General features: G+C 40.2%; 1 protein-coding gene across 1 annotated transcript in view; it reads left to right on the top strand.

Moving 5' to 3' along the window:
• The window catches only part of lrrc7 (leucine rich repeat containing 7), a 58,442-nt gene extending 37,734 nt beyond the window's left edge, over window positions 1-20,708 (top strand). The window contains exons 18-33 of the mRNA XM_026323306.1: window positions 403-514; window positions 2,249-2,534; window positions 3,615-4,118; window positions 4,431-4,655; window positions 4,768-5,002; window positions 5,451-5,801; window positions 6,416-6,661; window positions 8,256-8,468; window positions 9,368-9,535; window positions 10,730-10,849; window positions 11,027-11,237; window positions 11,563-11,831; window positions 12,930-13,022; window positions 15,598-15,650; window positions 16,355-16,412; window positions 17,402-20,708. Of these exons, the coding sequence (XP_026179091.1) occupies window positions 403-514; window positions 2,249-2,534; window positions 3,615-4,118; window positions 4,431-4,655; window positions 4,768-5,002; window positions 5,451-5,801; window positions 6,416-6,661; window positions 8,256-8,468; window positions 9,368-9,535; window positions 10,730-10,849; window positions 11,027-11,237; window positions 11,563-11,831; window positions 12,930-13,022; window positions 15,598-15,650; window positions 16,355-16,412; window positions 17,402-17,512 (3,255 nt within the window). The 3' untranslated portion in view covers window positions 17,513-20,708. The remainder of the gene's footprint in view (window positions 1-402; window positions 515-2,248; window positions 2,535-3,614; window positions 4,119-4,430; window positions 4,656-4,767; window positions 5,003-5,450; window positions 5,802-6,415; window positions 6,662-8,255; window positions 8,469-9,367; window positions 9,536-10,729; window positions 10,850-11,026; window positions 11,238-11,562; window positions 11,832-12,929; window positions 13,023-15,597; window positions 15,651-16,354; window positions 16,413-17,401) is intronic.
• The last annotated feature ends 699 nt before the right edge of the window (window positions 20,709-21,407 follow it).

The following is a 21,407-nucleotide window of genomic DNA, read 5'->3' as shown; positions in this document are numbered from 1 at the left end:
TGCTGCACTATGGGGGGCACTATGGGGACAGTCCTAATGGCTAGAGAGTTGGACTTGTAACCTGAAAGATGTGGGTTCAAGTCTCAAGACCGGCAGGAATTGTCAGTGGGGTGGAGTGAATAGCCAGCACACTCTTTCCACCTTCAATACCACGACTGAGGTGAGACCCTTGAGCAAGGCACCGAACCCCAAACTGCTCCCCGGGGAGGCCGCAGCGTTGGCTGCCCACTGCTCCGGGAGTGTGCTCACGGTGTGTGTGTGTTCACTGCTGTGTGTGTGCACCTTGGATGGGTTTAATGCAGAGCACAAATTCCGAGTATGGGTCACCATACTTGGCCACACTTCACTTCACTTCACTTCACTGTGGCCAGCTAAAGTGAACCTGAGTTTGTCTTTCCACAGGACTCGATGGGTGGCTCCCCCAATGACATCCGTATCTCTGACATGAGGCCCACCCTGGTGGAGCCACCCATGTACAAGCCAAAGGTGGTGCTTCTGGGCAAGGACAAGAAAGGTACTGTAATAAACTGTTCCTGTGCAATTACAAGCACACACAAAGAGGTTCATGCACACACACTCACATATGTAGACACATGGCTGCACACATAAACTACACACACTAATTTAATGTGGTGTATTGTGAACCTCTGTGGGGCATGTTGTAATAGTGTCCATTAATTAGTCATGGAGGCAAGTGGATTATTTCAGCACATAACAAAGAGAGGGAGGGAATACCATAAACCTCCACAGTGCTAGATTACAGTCATTTCATCTGAGCAAAGGCAATAAGTCTAACTAATGAGCCCAAAGCTAATTTTCCTGCCTTAACCCTGAATGCTGAATAAAGCTCTGTCATGTAATCTACTCACTCTTCAGGGGAAATTGCTGTAAAATGATTAAAACTCAAACAGCTTGTCTATTTTGGTGAGTGTGAAGTCTTCATGAAAGATCTTGTGGCAAAGTAAATAAAAAGTTCTGTCTAGTTTGTATTGTCAACATTTAAATAACTTTGAGTCAGGAGCCTTCTGGTTTGGTATTACTTATATCTACCAAAGGAACTTTTATTTTTTGCATTCTTTATGCCATTGTGCAACTGTTGTTTTGATATAGTTTTCTTTCCAGATGTCCCTTCCATCATTTCAGTGGGACTAATCTAGTTTAAAAAAGATTTTTAAAAACTGTATGTTTTATAACCAGTCCATGTCTTGTGTCAACGCGGTGCACCCAGTATTTTGCAAACCTACAGCATAATGACAGCACTGCATGAATCTGGGTTAAGAGACAGATGACAAAAAGAAGTAACATGATTCTTGTACCTCCCAGGCATCAGTGATCACCGAACCTAAACATGATTATAGTTACAAAATAGGCTCCTCATTATTCCCTGCAAAATGCTGAAACACTGTCTGATTTATTTGTAGCTCTTATTGGCTTCCATCCCAACACTGGGCTGGGATGGGGAGTTTGATGTGCCCTGGTAAGAATCTGTATCTTTAAATTATCAAGAAGTAAAGTCATAGTGTAAAACCCTACTGCCCTCTGCCATAACTACTGTACATTCATCTCTATTTATCTTCTAATGTATGCATCAGAAAGAGATGTAAAATACAGGCTGCAGCAGTTAGGCAATATTTTTATGATGGGTATATGTTTTGAACTATTTGATCAATTGTTTTTAAAATATCAGTAAATATTCTAACCTACCAACATTTTCCGCAGCCAAAGATAATGTTGGAATTCCTTCTTTCTTTTGAAAAAGGCCAAACTCCAAAAAAATAATTTGTAAAGATTAAAAAAGAGAAAAGCAACAAATCCACAATTCTAAGAAGTTGCTTGTTAAGCAAAAGTGATTATAGTAAATTGTCTATGGACCAATTGTTTTAGTACTTAAACACAGTATGTGTTTTCAGTGAGGTTTCCTCAAAACATTTGTTAAATGTACAGCGTCTGTGATGAATTATTAAGCTTTTCTTATTTTCCTTTCAAAAGAGAAATTAGAAATGACTCCTGAGGTATCTACATTGTACATAAAAAAATATTTGCCTCTTTTTATAAACTTGATCAACTGCTGTTTTAAGTATTAGCCACCAGGTTTTGTGTTAAGTAACCTGAACATTTCCTTACATCACCATTAATGCAAACAAAGTCTCTTAGAAATATCATAGAAAAGATGAGGGAAGAAATAAAATCCACACTTGGACTCAGCAGCGCTGCCCGTCTCTCCCTGTCTTTGTCTGTCTGTGTTCAGAGTCCACAGATGAGGAGGTGGATAAGCTCCACTGTCTGAATCACAGCGGCTCCTCAGCTACCTACTCCGACTACTCTCCCTCACAGGGCTCCTCGGGTTCCTCCAATCCACCTGCCAACACACATGCGCATGCACATGCACACTCTCACCCACACCCACACACACACCAACACCCACACCAACACCCACACCAACACCCACACCAACACCCACACCCACACCCACACACTCCTGCCCTGCCGGCCCCCAGCAAGGACCAGGCCCCTCAGACACACTGGACCAACAGGTACGTGCACATACACACACACCCTTGCTCTTTCAGTTCCACACTGCCTTCTCCCTCTAATCCAGCTCCATCCATCATGTCCTCTCTTTTTCTTTCTAGGTTTTTGTCATCTCATTAGGATGCTGAACACTTTGTGCAGGATTCTCTCTCTCAGCTTTTGTCTCCTCTGCTTTAAAGCTGTCAGCGTTCAGGCTTTAGGAATAGTACTTTTTTTACTCAGATACAAATAAAGAATCCTGGTCCTTTTATTGGATTTATTACACCGATTACAGTGCACTTACAACATGGTCATGTTTTACAGATTGGGCATGAAAAATAGGAAATGTGCAACCTGAAAAAGTGATTTGAAACTTGAGTTCCAATCTGAAATGTCAACAACTATCAACTTATACCTGCCATATTTATGACATTTTCAGACTAGCTTCAGTGATACTGACTAGATTCTGATTCAGGAGACTATATCGACATTTTAAAAAATTAACACTGGATTTTAAAATTGACACTGAATGTAAAAATAGAAATAGCATTAAGTATTTGCTCTTCAGTTGGAATTGCATGATTGTACCCTGATAATTAGTTTTTTCTGTTTACTTTTTGACACCAAAGCCTTCAAAAAATAACCTTTTGCTTTTCCACATTAATGGAAAAGTCATTTCTACATCCTTACTCTTCACATTCATCTCCTCATTTTTAGTAGCCCCTGCAGGTTGAAAGTTTGTTTTGGTGTTTTTTGACATTGAAGTTGTTATTTCACGGCTGGGAGGTGATGTACAGATCACAGTCTGTGTACTTGTCCCTTTGTCTATGTACTTGTGAAACATGTGGTATATGCAAACTGCAAGTGCCTGTGAGTGAGGTTGAAGGAAATAATATTTTCTGTTCAAGACGGCTCATTAATTACAATAAATGTGGTTGTTGGCCAAATTCATGTTTTAAAGATATCATCAGAAGAGAAAGAGTGCCCACTGAGTTTGATTAAATACAATATACAACACAAATTAAGTGTGAGACTGCAGAATAATTCACCTCTTTTTATTATTTTTCAGACTAATTAGTGTTTAATATTTTGTCTATTTGTAGACTTGCCCAGTCATTCCCCAAACCTATTGACTCCAAGCCCCTGCTGTCTCAGAGAGAAACCCCTCCATCAGGTACCCTACAGCAGCGTGGGGATCGACGCCCACTGAGTGAGCCCTTTGATTGGTCTGAGGCTCCTCACTATGACAACACAGGTTTTGATGCTGAAGAGTCTCCTCTGGATCCTCCAGTATCTACTGCAAGTCAAGGAAACCCTCCGCTGGGCTCCAAACCTCGTAGTCAGTCGACACACGGACGACGCCCACTCCTCAGGCAAGAGCGAATCGTAGGAGTACCTCTGGAACTGGACACACAGACGCTCCCCTTCCACAGCAACCAGCGCTCCACCACGGATAATGAAACACAATCCTCCGGACCGCCACAGAATCCTTGGCAGAACTGGACTCGGACCCCTAGCCCACTAGAGGACAGGACTGCTTTTCCCTCCAAGCTGGATCTGACACCAACGTCCAGCCCCAACCCTGACCGCAAGGAGATGGACTCAAGGTACATGGAAAATTGCACATTCAGTAGAGTTTTCATGGGACAAAACAAGCGTCTTATTATTTTAAAAAAATTTTATGGTATAGATAAATAATAAATTAATCAAAAAAGAATATGCAGATTAACTTGTGATAACAGTAACTGTTTGCTGTAGCTATAAACTCAAGTCTGTAAGTAGTATAACTATTATTGTTTGAACCAATCGATTTCTGCAGAAAATTAGTTTTTATAAAGCTGCTGGATCCTTTCATTATTTCTTCTAACATTATCCCCTAGTTTGCTTTTTTGAGTCATGACATTGTGTTTTGCTGTAAGGCTGGAACAAGCAGCTGGGCCTTTGCCCGGCAGCTGGACGTACCATGACAATCCGGGGGAGCAGAACAGAAAGGATCAGCTCAGTGTCACTGGGGTCAACAAGGTGACGGTGGTGATGAGTAAAAGCTCAGACCGCCTGTCCCCCATGATGAAGGAGACAAGGTCCAAGTTTAAGAAGTCACAGAGCATTGATGAGATTGACATTGGCTCCTACAAGGTCTACAGGTAGGTTTAGTGATATGATTAGCTTCCTTCACAATCAGATATCAGATATTACATAAGAAAGTCATGTGACCGCAAAGTTAAGGCTGCTGAAGGAAGATCTTTTTCTCTCCAGTATTCCCATGGACAGCTACAGTTCTTCCATTGAGCAGCAGACCAGTTTGGACCGCCCAGAGCTGCCCGGTTCTATGGAGCAGACCAGTATGGCTCGCTCACAGTCTGCCCCCATGTTAGACGATGAGTTAGGATTCCCAGGACATGGAACTGGCAACCAGAACCAGCTAGGACAGAACCAGAAACCTGCCATCCCACAGAAAGCTTACCACTTCGACCAGAACTACAATCCCCAGGTTAGTAGCTCTTTCTTAAAGTAGATTTTGAAAATAATTTATTTGCTTTCAGTTGAAAAATTCATCAACACTGAATCACAAAACCTAAATAACATGATAAGCATTTTGTGTTTTACTAAATAGCTTTTATAAATTATACTTATCATACTTGATGGATTCTCTAAATTAAAAGTAAAGGCAAACTAAGTAAAGTAAAGGCATTAATGTGAATCTACATATATGTACTCTGCATGTGAGGGTGCATGCTTTCCTGTGTTAGGAAGAACTTGGACCTTTTATTGTGAAAAAGCAGGAAACCTATTTGTTTTTGTGGTTGTGCATGGTGTATATTGCCATGGCCAATAATGCAGTTGTATAGTCACTTTAAAAACTTCATCAGTTATTTAAACCACAACAGTGTTCCCTAAAACTTCTCATGGATTCACTGGTACCTACTCTCACCAATCAGGTGACCATGGACCGTCGGGTTCCCCCTCCCTTCCCCAACACACCGGATTATGTCAACCACTCATCAAAGGCCTTGGAGTACATTAATCAAACAGGGAAGACATTACCCAAGGAGCTGGTGAGCCCTCGGTATCGTGCATATCCACCACTGGAGATGTTTTCATTTCCACAGTCACCAATCAGCCAGGACGGTCTGTCCAGCCAGCAGCAGCAGCCGATCCCAGCACAGCGATCCAGGCCAGGGTTTTTGAGGAGAGCAGATTCATTGGTGAGCTCTACAGAGCTTGCTTTATTCCGCAGAGTCCATGAAGCCCAGCAGGAGGCGCTGCAAGAAGCTCAATACAGGCAACAGGTAGGAGCTACCCATTTGCAAAATTATGCTGATTTGTGTATGTTTATGTATTAGAAATGTCAAAAATGAATAATGTCATAGAAACAATTTTTATTAAAGCTATCACCACAACCTAACAATCATAGTTGACTCTAACTGCCATGAGTATAAAAATATTTCTTCTCCTTTGTTTTTGTATTTATGTCATAACTTTAAATATAGACAGTATTACCTGAGCAAAAACAAGTAGTACAGAACTTTGATTTTTATCTGACGAGTTTTCTAATGAAGCTGCATTTTTCCCAATCATACAAACTATATTGAAGTGTACTTCATTTACATTGTCTCTACAGTTTTAAAAACAAAATTGGAACTGGTGCTTTTATTAAAACACAGTGTGTTTTAATACACAACATTAAAAACTCTGCATTCCAGAGGCATTTTGGGAATTCTGAGGGCTAATGTGCACCGAGACGTTTATTTCAGATTTTAAATATCAATGTTTATATGCACCAATTTTTGAAATCTGTTTTGTGTTAGTGTATCCAATGTATCATGGGGATAATGTTGAATTGTTTTAAATGTGGATTTTGTTGTTTTATTTCTGCTCTTGTAAACTTCTCTTTCCTCCTCAGGTGGACCCCCCTCTTTACGGTCGGGCTCTTCCCTACTCCACCCCCATGGAGCACTCTGCTCTGGCCAACATGGCCGACAGCCAGAGCCAGATGCTGCATAGCAAGAGAAACGGCCGCTATGATGACGAATATTCTAACTACCAAGAGCAGAAGAAACCCATGATTGGTTATCCGACCAAGAGCCTGACACAGCGCCGCCCCCTGTCTGCCAGGAGCTACAGTACTGAGACCTATGGAGCATCTCAGGTAGACTGACTGTCACCAGACATAGCTGCTGCTATAAGAGCCTGTGTGTTGTTGGTTTTATGTCTCAACTTTTCTAAACTTTAACTGTTACAACTTGTTTTTACTGTAAGCATCATAATCCAGACACCATTAATATTACAACTGAATGTTTTTGGCAGTTTAAAATAGGAAAAATAGTTGCTGATTAATTCTGTTAACAGGTTGATTGACTTATGAATTTAGAGCTTTTCAGTGATCCACTGAAATTAATATATTTTAGTATTAATTAAATGAAATATTTATAGCCCCACACATCTGTGAAAAATACCACCACTTACCTGGGTCCAGGCCTTTGTAGCAGCAGCCTATGCAGAGTAGCGCCAGTGCCCTATACTTAAGCCATATCCCAGATCTCAAGGCAATCCCAAGTCCATAAATAATCCTTACAGGATGCTCTGGGTTTGCCCCAAGTCAGACTTTCCTGAAATAGTACTAGGGAGGTGGCCAGCAGCATACTGATTAGATGCGGAAAGCCTTTTATCTGGCTCCTTTCAAGATGAAGGTGTGGACCAAAGGAAGGATGCTAAAAGACAGTTAACTGAGTGTGTTTGACCACAGTCTGAGTCTTGCAGTCTTTACTTTTTAATGTGGAGGGTCAGCTCCATCTTCCCCATGATGGGTTAGTTTAGTTTCTTCATTACTGCAGTCTTTCTGCTTATCTACCTGCTATTCTCATGTTCTATTAGTTCTATTATAGTTGTTGTTCTATCTTTATGATACCACAGGACACTTAAATGTGGCATAATGTCATGCATCTCAATACAGTGGTGTAGTCTGAACAGTTTGCCTCCAGGGTGTGAGGGGTCTGCAGAGATGCTCCTTCCCGGTTTCCTGGCCATGGACCAGGCCAAGTCCTGGATGGAGGAAAGATTGGTCCCGATGATCCTCTCTGCAGACTGAATTGTCTATTGCAGTCTGTTCATGTGTAGTTTGGTGGCTGATCCAAACCAGACAAAGATTGCAGTGCAGACTGTATGACTGTATGATGGTGATGTAGAAGGTGACCAGCAGCTCCTGTGGAAGGTTAAACCTCCTGAGCTGCCACTACCCAGCCTCACCTGCTGTCTCCTGTCAGTCAGAAAGCTGGCAAGCCACTGACAAGTGGAGATGGGCACTGTGAGCTGGGTGAGCTTCTGGTGGAAGATTTCAGGGATGATGATTTTGCACGCCAAGCGCCCATTCATATGGGTGAGAGGTGTGAAGGGACTCTTTTCAAACCTGCAATAGGAGACATTCAGGTCATCTGCTAGTCTCTGGCTGAGAAGCTGCTTTCTAGCTTCTCACTGTAGCTCTAAGATTGATGAGGTTAATGAGGTTGAATGGAGTGGTTAACCAAAACATTAGGGTTACAGGCCATAAAATCAGAACAGTTAGTTCAAATATACTGTTTTTGCCAGTTCTCTGTAGGTTATTCATTACAAGTGACACTGTCCACATATAGCATATGTTTCTATTATTATTAGAAAAATATTGATTGTTGCAGCTTTAGATTGAATAATTGCATCGCAGTCAAGTCTAATTGAATTTCTTATGAAATTTTTACTTTTGTCCTCAGGCCCGTCCGGTGTCAGCTCGTCCCACCATGGCTGCCCTGTTGGAGAAGATGCCCCCTGACTACACCCTGGCAACCTGCCCTGAGAAACCACCTGATGACACCATCAAAGTAAGACCTGTCATACCACAGAAACCTGAAGACATCACCTCCAAGATGCCTGCCGATTGGAGGCAACAACTACTCAGGCACATAGAGGCCAAACGATTGGACAGGGTACGTCAATGCAGTGCAGACACACTGAAGAGGGAGATGCACATGCACACATTCACTCTCACACATATACGGCATTCGGAAGGCCTCCCTGTCTGTATTTGTGTAAGTCTGTGTTGTAAGGTTGACCAGATTTGTGTTTGGCTGCATGTGTGTCCACTTCAAACTGTTGCTCCGTCAGCCTGAGCTACTGCTTCTTGTTTACCATAGACATGAGAATGCTATCAGTCTTCTCATCTAGTCCTTAGAAAGAACACAAGAAACACATTTTCTAAAATGTCAAGCTAATTTTTTAATCAGAACCGGCGCTCCAACAGACAGGATAATCAGACGGAGTGGGGAGGGGGCCTGAAGCACACAGGATAAGAATCTTTTATAGCATGCAGAATATAATGCTTCATATGATTTACACAAGCAGTTATATGGTGCAAAATTCACCCACCTTGTCAAAACAAAGTCAACAAATGTAAACATCTGGACAGAGGATGGTGTTAAAAGGAAGCATATCACAATAAAACATTGTAATTATTAGTTTTCAGTTAGGGACTGTGCTTATTGTTTGTTTAAATATCCATACATGTTGCTATTAAACTCTAAAACTGTGAAGAATTGCACACTAATATTGGAATAAATTGAGCCACCAGTTGTGGCTTATATGACACACAATATCCTTTGTGTATTAAGCAGTCACTAGCTAACATTCCTCTGTGCTTTCAGCAACTCTGCAGTGTTGTTGTTGTTTTATCAGTGTTATAGTTGCTGTTTAATCAGTGTTATAGTTGTTGTTTATTTGTTTGTGGAGCTCACAGTGTGTTTCGCCACGCTGCAGCCTGCTGTGTTGGCTCCGCCCCCCTTCCACACTACATTCACCCATGTCATGTGATGTTGTCTTCTCCAATCAGAGTGGTGTCCTAAAGCACAACACGCTCACGCTGGGCATGCTCTGTCAGGGCGGGGGTCACGGCCAGGGGCGCAGCAGCACTTTGAACTTTAACCTTTTCAATAACACTAAGCATGAGCCCCCTGCTGGCCGCTGGCTGCCACTACCTCCTCCTCCGTCTGCTAATGCTGTGAGTATCTGAGAACAATGAACCCCTGGCACTGCTGTTATTACTCCACACATAGGTAATTCTAGTGAATAGCTGTCACTGCCTCTTCATCCAACTGCAGGTACCATGCACTATTATTATTTAACTCTGTGCCATTATTGCTGTTCTAATTTTAACTCCTGTACATTGTCTACCATTTCGAACTGGGTATGATGTGTTAATCTCATGAATCTTTCTCGACATGACTAAATGCAACTTATATCATCAAAGGTAGAAGCCAACAAACAAATTCTGGCTGTGATGTTGGGGTTGAAGATTACCAAAACAGCAGATATTGAACCAGCTCAGCAAAGAGATGTTTGCCCTTGCCGTCATAAAACATGTTTCTGTCTTATGTCAGTCTACAGACAGATTTTTGTTGTGTGACACATAGAGTTGTTGTATGTCTGCATCACAATTAACCTTTTTGCAGCTCACCATGTGTCAGATCATTTGTTTTTATTAAGAAAAAGATGTCACATACTTCTGTATGCCAATCAGGATTTAATAACATTTAATGCCAAACAGGGTTTTTTCCCATAAATTTACAGACATTGCTAAATGGTACTGAGTATAGTTTAACTGAGCCCTGCCTACTTCAAACCAATAAGAAAAGCACAGAGAAAAAATGCTTTACCCAAAACGGTTAAAAATTTTGTCAGCAAATTGTGTGTTCATTTTATCCCATTGTTTATGGAGAGAAAATGAAAACCACTTTCAGTTTTTACCAAGAGGCTAGAAATAGAAATATAAAAAAACATCTATTACAGTTAATGAGGAAAAAAATGAATTTAAACAATTGTAGCATCAGACTTCAACATAACTAAATTTTTAAAAAGTGAAAGGGGGTTGAATACTTTCTGAATGCACTGTATATATCTGTACATATATATCAGCTATTAGTATTGATGGAAGGGCAGTAAAAAATAACAGCAGATCACATTGACCAGTGCTAAAATTACACAAAAAAAGAATTTTCTTCTCACAGAAGAGGAATCCATTTATTAAACTACAGTTAAGTTATAATCATACCTAAACCATAATACAATATTACCTAAAGGTCACTCATCTTAACAGGCAAACGTTTATGCTTGAGTGACATGTTTGTTTTGATGGTTTGATTTTCATTAACAGTCTCTCTCTCTCTCGTTCTCTCTCTCTCTCTCTCTTTCTCAGACCCCTTCTCAGCAGGCCGCTATGTTGGACAATGACCAGGAGGGGATGTCAGGGAGCAACCAGTGGGCTCCATACTCACTTGGCCGAAGGGATGTACCACCTGACAACCTCATGAAAAAGGTGAGCTGGTGTCTAATTTCTACTGTTTCATCCAGTACTTTTTCTAGCCTATTTTACACTGAGCTTTGTATAACTTGCGTACATTCTTTACAGTGCAACTAAACAGGCATTTTCATTATCTATTCTTGTGGCATTGGTCTTTTTCATGGTCTCTAACTACCCCTCCTCTGTCCACAGAGTGCCCACTCCCACAACCCTTCCCACCAATCCCACAACACCATGATCGTCACTTCGTCTTCCTCCTCTTCGGCCACTACGCCTCATCGTGTTGTTGGGCAGCAGGGCTATGAGGGGATGATGAACAAAGCGGGCCAATACCAACAAGGGATTCCCCTGTCAGTGGTTCCCTCTGGGGGAGTGGGGCAGTACCAAGGCAACATGTCTCAAGGTAAATGGTAATAATGTTGGCTTGTCTGTGTTTGTAGAGACTTATTTTGGATTGAATTATTCAGGTTACAAGTAGTATTTGTTAGGAAATTAGCATATGCTGGTGTTTATTCTGATTGGTATTGACAGATTTTCTTAGTTTTTATTTTTCTTAAATTCAGTTTGATGTACTGTAGCATAAAAAGTGTAAAAAAAATTAGCCAGAGCTTTAAATATGAAGCTTCCACTTACCAGGTAATATTATAGTGAACAGTTGTAATCAACAGCCAACATAAAAAATCGATATTAGGAAGACTGCTTCCAGTTGCTCTCTTTTTTCTACCCAGGCCTTCCTAATCCTGGTCAGGCTTACCCTAGTGCTGGCCTGCCGATGGCCCTGTCCTCGTCTGGAAACCAGGCCCAGTACAACCCCCATACCTCCCACAGCTCCCATCAGCCCTCCCTTCCTGCCACCAACCCCCAGTATCATGGCAACCAAGGCATGGTGCACAGCAACCAGGTTGTCATGACCACTCACACCAACCCTCGGCCTCAGAGCGCTCGCTGCCTGTTACAGACTAAAGGCCAGAAGAGCACAGATGGTTTCCAGGAACAGGTATCTGTCTTTCTGCCCATCTGTCTGTCTGCAGACCTCATTCCACACTGTCTTCCAAGTCTGTTTGAAAATAGGCTGCATTCAACTTACAGTTAAACATACAGTAATTAGGTTATTAAGAAAGTTAGTTTTGTGAATGTGGGTCCATTCACTACACTACAAGTAAAGGTGAATGATTTGATAAGCTGAGTTTGTGCGTCAATTGAGCTCAGCTATCTTTAGCTCAGGCTGTCACTAAATATTTCCAGGTGTTGATTGAAAGTTGTACAAACTGCAGTTGATGACAGTAAACTAGGACTGGAGAGGTTCATGTGGCAGACCTGATTTGTTAATATTGGGACAAGATGGTCACCAAATCAGATAATGATTGTGGCAAGAGGATTTAGATTTGGTTTGGTTTAAATTGAATCCCTGCAAACATTAAAAACATAATGTCAAATAACAGATTTACAAATAAAACAACCGTAAATGCCAATACAAAAAACTGATACAAGATGAAAAATGTATGTGTATAGCCATTAAATGTAGTTCCACTTTTTTTGTAAAGCTTGCCTTATTCTGCGCTTTGGGAATCTCTAGATAGTTCCAACTAAGGCCAGTAAAAAGTGAACTAAAGGAGATAAAGTACAATGATAACCACTATATCCAAGTGTAATTTTATCCACCTGACAGAGACTGTTTGAGAAGAAACAGGTCTAGAAAAAGCCACGGAGGCGTAGTTCTAAATCTGAGATATTTCACAGATGGAGATCAGTGCACCAGTATAGATAGGAACATGAAGTCATTCGCAGCAGGCAGATCAGCTGATCTTCCTGAGGGGTTTTGTTTTTCTAGTATGAGATGGCTTTCATTATGCCAAACAGAAAACTCTATGGATATTTGTGGTGTAATTGTTGTTGCCAGAGAACAGAGGACCTCCAGTAAAGCTGCCAGAACGTGTCACACCCTACATGAAAGTACTCCTCCACTGCTGTATATGTTGTCTGTCTACTCTAAGCTTGTATAGAGATTGTTGATGTCTGTATTTCACTTGGAGTTGTCTTTCTTTCTTTTTTCTTTCTGTCTGTCTTTCTTTTTCTTTCCTTCCACTTTTTATAGTTGTGTGTGAGAATAGAGAAGAACCCTGGTCTTGGTTTCAGCATCTCTGGTGGCATCAGTGGCCAGGGGAACCCCTTCAAACCCACTGACATGGTACGACCCGACCTGGCCTGCCAGCCAATCACAGCCTCCCCGGCTTTACCTCAGAGTTGCCATGGAAACTGCTGCTCGTTACTGCAGTGTTTTGTCTGTCTGTTTGTCTGTCTGTCTGTGGGGCAGCAGTTGACTTGGTTAACTTTGAGTCACTGTGAGTCTGTGGTTTTCTCCAAAAACTGAGACTTAAGAGAGGTTTTGAATTTAAAAGGGTAACAAACCCTGAAGTGTTGATGGAATCAGTTTTCCTTGCACATCACTAATATAGCTGAGACTCAGATATATGGCCCTGTGATAGACTGGTGATCTGTCAAGGGTATACCTCGCCTCTCGCCTAGTGTCAGCTGGGATTAGCACCAGCCCACCATGACCCTGAATTGTCGTGGTTTTGAGAGTGGATGGATGGACTCAGATATCTGATGTGTTTGTAAAATGCATCAATGGAGTATGGAGTAAGTCACACATGATGCCTGAATTTGGCAAACTCTCATATTAGGGATGATGATGATAAGAGAATCCGTTTTGAATCACAATGACACGTTTATGCATCTGCACATCATAAATGCTGTGTTTTTGTATGCGTTGTTTATCTTTGCCTGTGAAATATGAAGGTGCATTAACAAACTTAAATATTTTTTAAATATTTTGTCTGTAAATTTATGGGAAAAAGATTTGTGCCCTCATGTACTCACAGTGTCTTTGGAATCATATGTCAAACTCTTATGATTTCTACTTCTGAGTTTGACTGATTCTGTCAGTGTGTGTATGTACTGAGAGCCTGTTGTGGTTGCAGATGCCCCAGGCCTGAGGCACATGGCATTCTGTCCTAGAAACATGCTGCTGTCGTCAGTCTGAAGGAGCGAGGCTGTTCACAGAGCTCTGACAGTTATTTTAGGAAGGTTGCTTAGTTCTGGGACACCGTGGGTGATTTTAGATGTTCAACCCTTTGATCTAGGAATGGAAAGTATGATAGAGTGTACGTACTGCTATTCAGATGTTGAGCTACTAAGTAGCTGACAAGACACCTGGTCTATAAATAAAAAAACATACAAGAGGAGTTTTTTTTAAATATTCAGCCTTCGTAACAGCACATGTGACAAATTGTGAATGAATTTAAGTCGGGTGGTGTGAAGTGATGATATAGAAACTGTCAAATCATCAATTAGTTTTCACTACACACCTAGTGACTTCCTGACTAGAAACCTTCCTGACTCCTACAGTTACTTAGTCATTCCTATCTCTACTTGTGCCCATAAAGCTTCCAGCAGCTGCAGTTTGTCCATTATTAATGCAGTGTAAATGGGGTCAGTGCAGATAAGCAGTTTCAAGTGATTCTGCAAAACGTTCTTGTCAAAGTTTTACGTTATTTAAACTTTATGAAAGAGATTAGTTCAAAGTCTCGATATATGCTTTATCTAGCCATGTTAATGCATTAATGTTATAGTAGGAATGTAATGTACTGTATGTCTACTTTGCAAAGCCCAAATCCTGTTCCTACTCTGGTGTACTCTCCTGTTAATCATTGCTTTCATGTTTTATCAATGACCAAATCAGTTTGAAGAATGGCAGATGGCTCTAGTTATGACTCCATCATCTTTTCTGAGTGACTTCTGAGAACTGGCTTCTCCAGCCCTTTCCACATACATTTGTGACTGTCAGCCAAGTAATACACAGTTTTAAACTTTCTTTGACTGTAAGAAATGGCAGACTAATCAAGATATAGTTTAAAAATAGCTGTTTATTAAAATAGCTTGACTGATAAATTATACATATGTGGTGTAGATGCTCAGAGCCTTTGGTCCAGCACAGTCCACAGGACAGCAGCTCCCTCATGTCGGAAACTTATTGTTTGCATCCATTTACAATTTAATGTTAGCAAAAAGAGAACTACCTACAGCCCATACTGTATGCCAGTGATTCGTATTTTTGTAAAAATATAGATCCTTATTATTATTAGCATTTTTGAGTAGCATCATGTAATAATTGGCTTATGTTTTCTTGTCCCTTTTCAGTTAAACCTGCATAACGAAAAAGAAAAGTTTCAACAATTTTGCCTCTAAATTCTTTGACCTGTATCTGTTAAAGTAGAACATGAATTCTAGAGTAATATATAAGTTTCTCTCTACATCTCTTCTCTCTCCCTCTTTCCGTCTCTTTCGCTCAGTGTTTCAAATTTTCTGAATAATTCAGAAAATTTGAAGTTTTTTTTTCGGGGCAGCTTTGTGCGTGACTGCGTTATAGTCTGTAAATGTTTAATTGTTGTAACTAACGCTGCACAACTTTTAGCTGCTGTCAAACACGTTTGTAATGTATTGTACAGTGAGCTCAATATGTGATCTGACAGGGGCACGTCATGAAGTTTGAAAGTGTGTTTAGACACAAATTATATATATTGGCCATGTAGAAAATTAACTAAATTTGTAGCCACATTATCAAAATCATTTGATTTATATACATGTATGAAGCTCACTGTATAAATGCCAATGTTACTGTGTGTAGTTATTTGACTAATACTTCTAACATATGCACTTCTTTAACATGCAGTGTGTGTGTTTGTTCCTGTATTCACTCAAAGATTGCAGTATGTGAGCGCTGCAGCACTGTCACTACTACATCATATTGTTCTTGGTTAGTTCCTTGGCGTCACTTCCTTATGGCATATTTTTCTGTTAAGCTATTGTGTGTTCAGCACATGCAAACACTATTGAGTCGGTTCAGCTGCATTGTCCTATAATTTCTGTGTTCAAAAACATCTTTCAGCTCTCAATGAAAAGATGTTGGTGTTTTTACAATCTCTGCCTTGGGTTATTGAGGGAAAATATGGGGGATGAAATTTCTTCTGCCCTCCCTGCTACTTATTTCTTTCCTCTAGTCAGAACCCGTCCACACCCAATCTTCTTCCCCTATTCATTCTTTATATATTTACTGCATATTTTTCTCTCCTTCTATGCCTCTTGTCTATTCTGTGCCCAGCCCGAATCTGTATAAATAATGACAATATGTCTATTTGGGAGGAATGTATTTTTCAACTTCTGTAAAGTTAAACTTGTTAATGATAAGTAAACTCTTAACTGACTAAAATTCTATAATTATGAATTACTGGCAATTTTATTGTCAACAATATCTCTGCATAATTTGCATGTCTTTCTAAATTTAGAACAAAAGTGAATACACTGATGAACTGCCTGTATATTTTTGGCAGATGTGATTTTTTTGGAGGGTGGGGGTGAATATTGAGATAAGAATGAGAAAGGCAAAGATTCTAAACCATCGTGTCCCTGTGTTGTCCTAACGGTGTATCATTTTGACTTATAGGGTATCTTTGTTACTAGGGTACAGCATGACGGGCCCGCTGCCTCCGCCCTGCAGCCTGGAGACAAGATACTGCAGGTAACACCCTTTCACTCGTCATCAAATGGGCTAGAAACAGCCACACCCTGCCTTCTCTCGCTGCCTAACCCTCCCACCCCTTCTCTTACTTTATAAACATGAAGGCAGAGCATTAAGCAGGACAAAAATCATGTACTTGCTTATCAGACTGTATATTCTGCCTCTGTGTGTATACCTGTTGCTTCAGCAATCTGCCCCCCCCCCATCTCATTCATCTCATTCAGCCAGTGGCCACCTGGAGTGCTTAAGGTAACAGAGCTTGAGGCAAATATTTACAGGTTTATTTAAGGAGCCTAAAAAATAAAACCCTCAATGGACGAGGCCTGAACTAAAATTAAAAAGAAATAACAATGAGAGATCAACCAGCTCCAGCAGAATTTAGCCATCTCATATCATGGCTGCCAGAAATATTTCCAAGTCTGTTAATGTCTTACAGTTACAGAGACATCCACATTTCATTTTAGAACAGGCAGGGTTGAACTAAAGTACTATGTGTGATGTGTCAGATGACTAGATTTAGTGGTCCATCATGATGTTGATGCTGAATTGATGTATTGTTAAGCAGGGATTTTACTTTCCTAGAGGAAACAGTATGTTTAACTTTTGCCTCCCATATAAATCACTTAAATTAATTAATTAACAGAAATAATAAAAATGCTACCCATTTAACCGTCATCTCGCTTTCCTTTTATGTTTTCCTCCCCCTTCATCTTCTCTCAACAGAAATACAGTTTAGCTGGATGAACTCATCTAAAAGGCCTTTTTTGTCTTTATCCCTTCTCTTTCTACAGCATGACTCTGTAGCTCCTCCTCTTCTCTATCTTTTCCCCAAAAGTGATGTGTTACTGAGATAATGATGGCAGTGACCCTCCATCCTCCCACAAACACGCTCACACTTTGAAAATGTATAGAAATACTGCAGCACACGTACCTCTATACATCGACGCACACACACATGCTGTTGACTGTGCTGCATGTTTGCCTTGCAGGCTAACGGACATAGTTTTTTACACATGGAGCACGAGACAGCCGTCTCTCTGCTGAAGAGTTTCCAGCGGACGGTGGACTTGGTGGTTCTGAGAGACAGCAGCACGCGCTAAAAATAGTTTTATAACAAACACAACACCACAATGCTTCTTCTTCTCTGCTCATCACCATCCCATACCATCCCACCTGCCTTCCCCTCAAGGCTTGTGGAACTGAAAAATGAGCCACCTTTTATACCTTTCTAGGGAAAACACAGACATTTATTTGCCTATTGCTGGACCAAAGGCAAATACTAGTGCCAAATGTACCATAGGAAACATATCGGCTCCTCTGTCTACCGATGATCAGGGGCCTGATCAACGGCTGGACGGACCACCAGAGGACTCTACGGTCCTTACAGGGCTGCTGCAGTTTGGATTTTGTGGTTGGTTTGGGGCAATCTCCTGACCAGTCAGTCTCAGTAGTTTGTTTTTGTTGGTTAGTTAGGATTCTGGGGTTTTTTTTGCCTTTCTCCACTGCCTTTTATTTCAATGTCCATGGTGGATTTTTAATGATTCATTTTACATAGCACATGATTTGTCATCTTCACTGTTTTTTTTTTTATTATTTTATTCTTATGTGCAGTTCTCTACATTTCTTCCCTTATGTTGTGTTCTGTTCTGGTCTCTTTCTTTTCTTGTGTTTTATTCTTTTATTCCTGTGTGTCTCCTGTTCTGTATTGCAGGTACTTTTCCATCTAGCGTGCAGCAATGGAACTTTCTGCACTGTGTACATATAAGGAGCTGCAGTTTTCTAGAGCTGCACTATTCTTGGGGCCTGGACAGACAGCTATAAAATTGTGTGATTAATATGATTATTCTAAATTCCCTCCTATGAACACACATGGATACTTTCTCCAAATGGAAGATTTTTGAAAGCATACCACTGATTTATTTCTGTATAGAAAGCATTACCATAGTCCATCACTGCTAGTTGTTTTTTGTTTTTAAAAGTGTTGCTTGCACAGCAGTGCTGAAAAGAGCTAAAGCAATATTTATGAGGCTCAGCCCACTGAGGCTTTCAGCAGAGCCTAACTTGTCCTGCAGTGCCATCTATTGAGCAAGTCATGCTAATGTTTACACACACTGCCATGCACTTGAACTAACAGGCAGACACACACATACAGGACAGACATATGCATCCCATACACAATACAAATTTAATGGTTTGCTCTGTGCGCTTTTACATAGTCAAACCTTAACCATCTTCTAACTGAGTTTAGAATTCAAATGCTAATATAAAACCGCTCAGAGACACACAAACACACTGTAAGACTATTCATAATATCTGTGCCATATTTTGATCATGTCATCTAGCATTGCTACAGAAAAGCCACACCCTTTCCTAGCTGTTTGAGTTGTATGATATAATCACAGCATGTTTTCATATGATTGGTCACTGTCTGTCATTTTCTGTTGGTTTCTAGAGTTCCAGACTCTAGATGTTTTATACCACTGAGTTTCAGTGAGACTGATATTCTCTAGTTAGTGCCATATGGACCCTCTGCCCCTCCCTGGTTGTATTTACACAGGCCCAAAACATCAGAGCTTTACAGTACCTCTTTGTGGCCCAGATCTGATCAGCACACAGTGCAGCAGCATGGTTTTAGTGAGTAGGGAAACTGTTGTTAACTCTTAGCCTGGTTTCAAATCAGCAAACATCTGCTGATGTGTCCTGAACTCTGATCTCCTCGTGGAAAAAGAAAAGAGAACATCCCTACAAAAATCAAAAGACATAACACAAAGTGTTTTTGTCTTTACGAGTGAATCTGCATTCATTCACTGGTGTTTTCCCATTTTAGACAACCAGGCAAAGATCTGATCTGTGTCACAAAGGCTTCTGGCTACACTTGAAATTTCCATGGGGAGAAGTTAATTGACACTTGGTATACAGGGAACTTCAGATTTGCCAACTTTTCTGGTGAATGTTCCAAATTTTATGTGGATAATATCAGGTTGGGAAACCCAACATTGTATGAGACATTTCTGGCTAAAGCTGGAGCCATGAAAAACGTGGTCTTATAAAATCCTGTGCTCAAGGTCACGCTTGAGAAACTGTATTCAAAGACAGGAGTAACCACAGAAAGAGTGAAGAGACTCAGTTTCTGTCTTTGTGTAAATGCAACACGTCTTGAAGATGTTTCATGACAGTGAGTTTTGTTCTGTTCTGTGTAACATCTGATGTTTCATTCAGAGCAAAACAGCATCCATCGCTGTCCGTTGCTTTTAGACATGACAGTGTCACCCTGTGTCCATTTTGTGTCAGCTCTTCTAACGAGAATTAGAATTTACTTAATTCAACATAAGGGACACAAAATGGCACAGATCAGTTGAGTGGTTGAGAGATCTTAACCACAGTTACCCACCCAACCCTATTTAGAGTTTGAAATATTAAAGCTATTGTGGTGAGAACAGAGAAAAAAGTTTGATAATATAATTATTTTTTACTACATGTTCAGGTAATTCTTTCTAAATATATTGATATACCTTAGCTTTGCTCAAAAATTGTGATATTTTATAATACACTTATAACAAAGTTATGGATGGAAGTACGCACAGTATGACTTCGAGACCTACACATGTACTATCCAAAACTGTATAAAATGTATTTCTACTGTAATTGTGAATTTGTGTTATACAAATATATATTATATATATATATATGTATATGACTATAAAAAACAGTCATTTTCTATGTGTTTAAACTACTACAAGAGCTGAACAAATCCTGAGGACAGTGTCACTGTACATAGCTGTGAATGAAATCCGATTTAAATGACTCATATTGATTGTGAATGTACTCATGCTTTCTGCAGTACCTACACCTACCCAACTTGAATGCTGCTTCTTCTGTTGTGTGACAAAAAGTACTTTGACCTCCGAAGAGAGAAACGCTGTCGAGTTATAAGTTGGACAAACTTTAGTGGCGATTTAACAGAACTATTTATTTCTTTATTTATTTGCACATGCAAGTTGAAATCCTTCCAGTTTTAAGTTTGAGTATTAATGCGGAGAATTGTAATTGCTGAAGTATATATAATATATATCATGTGTTTAGAATGCATTTTGCAGACGCTATCTGTACATAATATTTAAGATACAGTTTTTACAAAAAATAATATATGTATAAAATTGAAAAAATGCTGTGCAGCAATTATACTGGAGCCATTTTGGGCTTTGGGACGTACCATTTTTTCAGTATATAAGAAGTGTTTTGAATAATGTACTAAAGTCTCTATTGTACAAATAATAAAAATGTCACTATTGGTAATCTGGGCTCCATCTGGTGCACTGAGCTCTGATTTTAGATGGAAAGAGGTGGGTACTATTCTCTGTCTTAATTGTGTAATTGCTAAGCGGGATACCACGAAATACACCACAAGGAATACAAATAAAGAGAAAACAGGAACATGGGGGGAAATAGGAAGGGAAATAAAAGGAAGCAGGAAAAGGACACTGTAGTTTATCTCATCTCATCTCAGGAAAGAAAGGACAGAAAAAGGCAGAAAGTAATAGAGGTAAAACGTAGCAAAAGGGGTGGAGAAAGGAACAAGAAAGGATTTTGACTAGGTGATAGAGGGAAAAATAAATTATGAAGTAGGATATTGTAAAGAAAGGAAATGAGGGATGAGGGTCACCTGAGCAGATGATTATAGTTTCCTCTATTCCACTGTGGATTAATCTCAGTCAGCAGATGCTCCTTTGTTACTCTGTCCATTAGTCTAACAACTTTCTTGCCTTTATCCCTCTTTATCTGTCCATCCCATCTATTCTTATCTGAGCTCTATAGCTCACAGAGGGACAGCTGACTTTATCTAGTCGTCTCAAAGACTTTCTTTTGCCCAAGCCTAAAAGTCCTACCGTGAAAGTTATATTTTATGGAAATTGAACTAAAGCTTGTTCATGCACGCACAGTCCTGCATCAGTTATAAATTACATACGGAAAGCTTAGCTGGATGATGAGAAAGAC

Source organism: Mastacembelus armatus, chromosome 4 (genome assembly GCF_900324485.2).
Source record: "Mastacembelus armatus chromosome 4, fMasArm1.2, whole genome shotgun sequence".
NCBI classification, from domain to species: Eukaryota; Metazoa; Chordata; class Actinopteri; order Synbranchiformes; family Mastacembelidae; genus Mastacembelus; species Mastacembelus armatus.
Note: the sequence above shows the minus strand (reverse complement) of the source record. Positions and strands in the feature narration are given on the sequence as shown.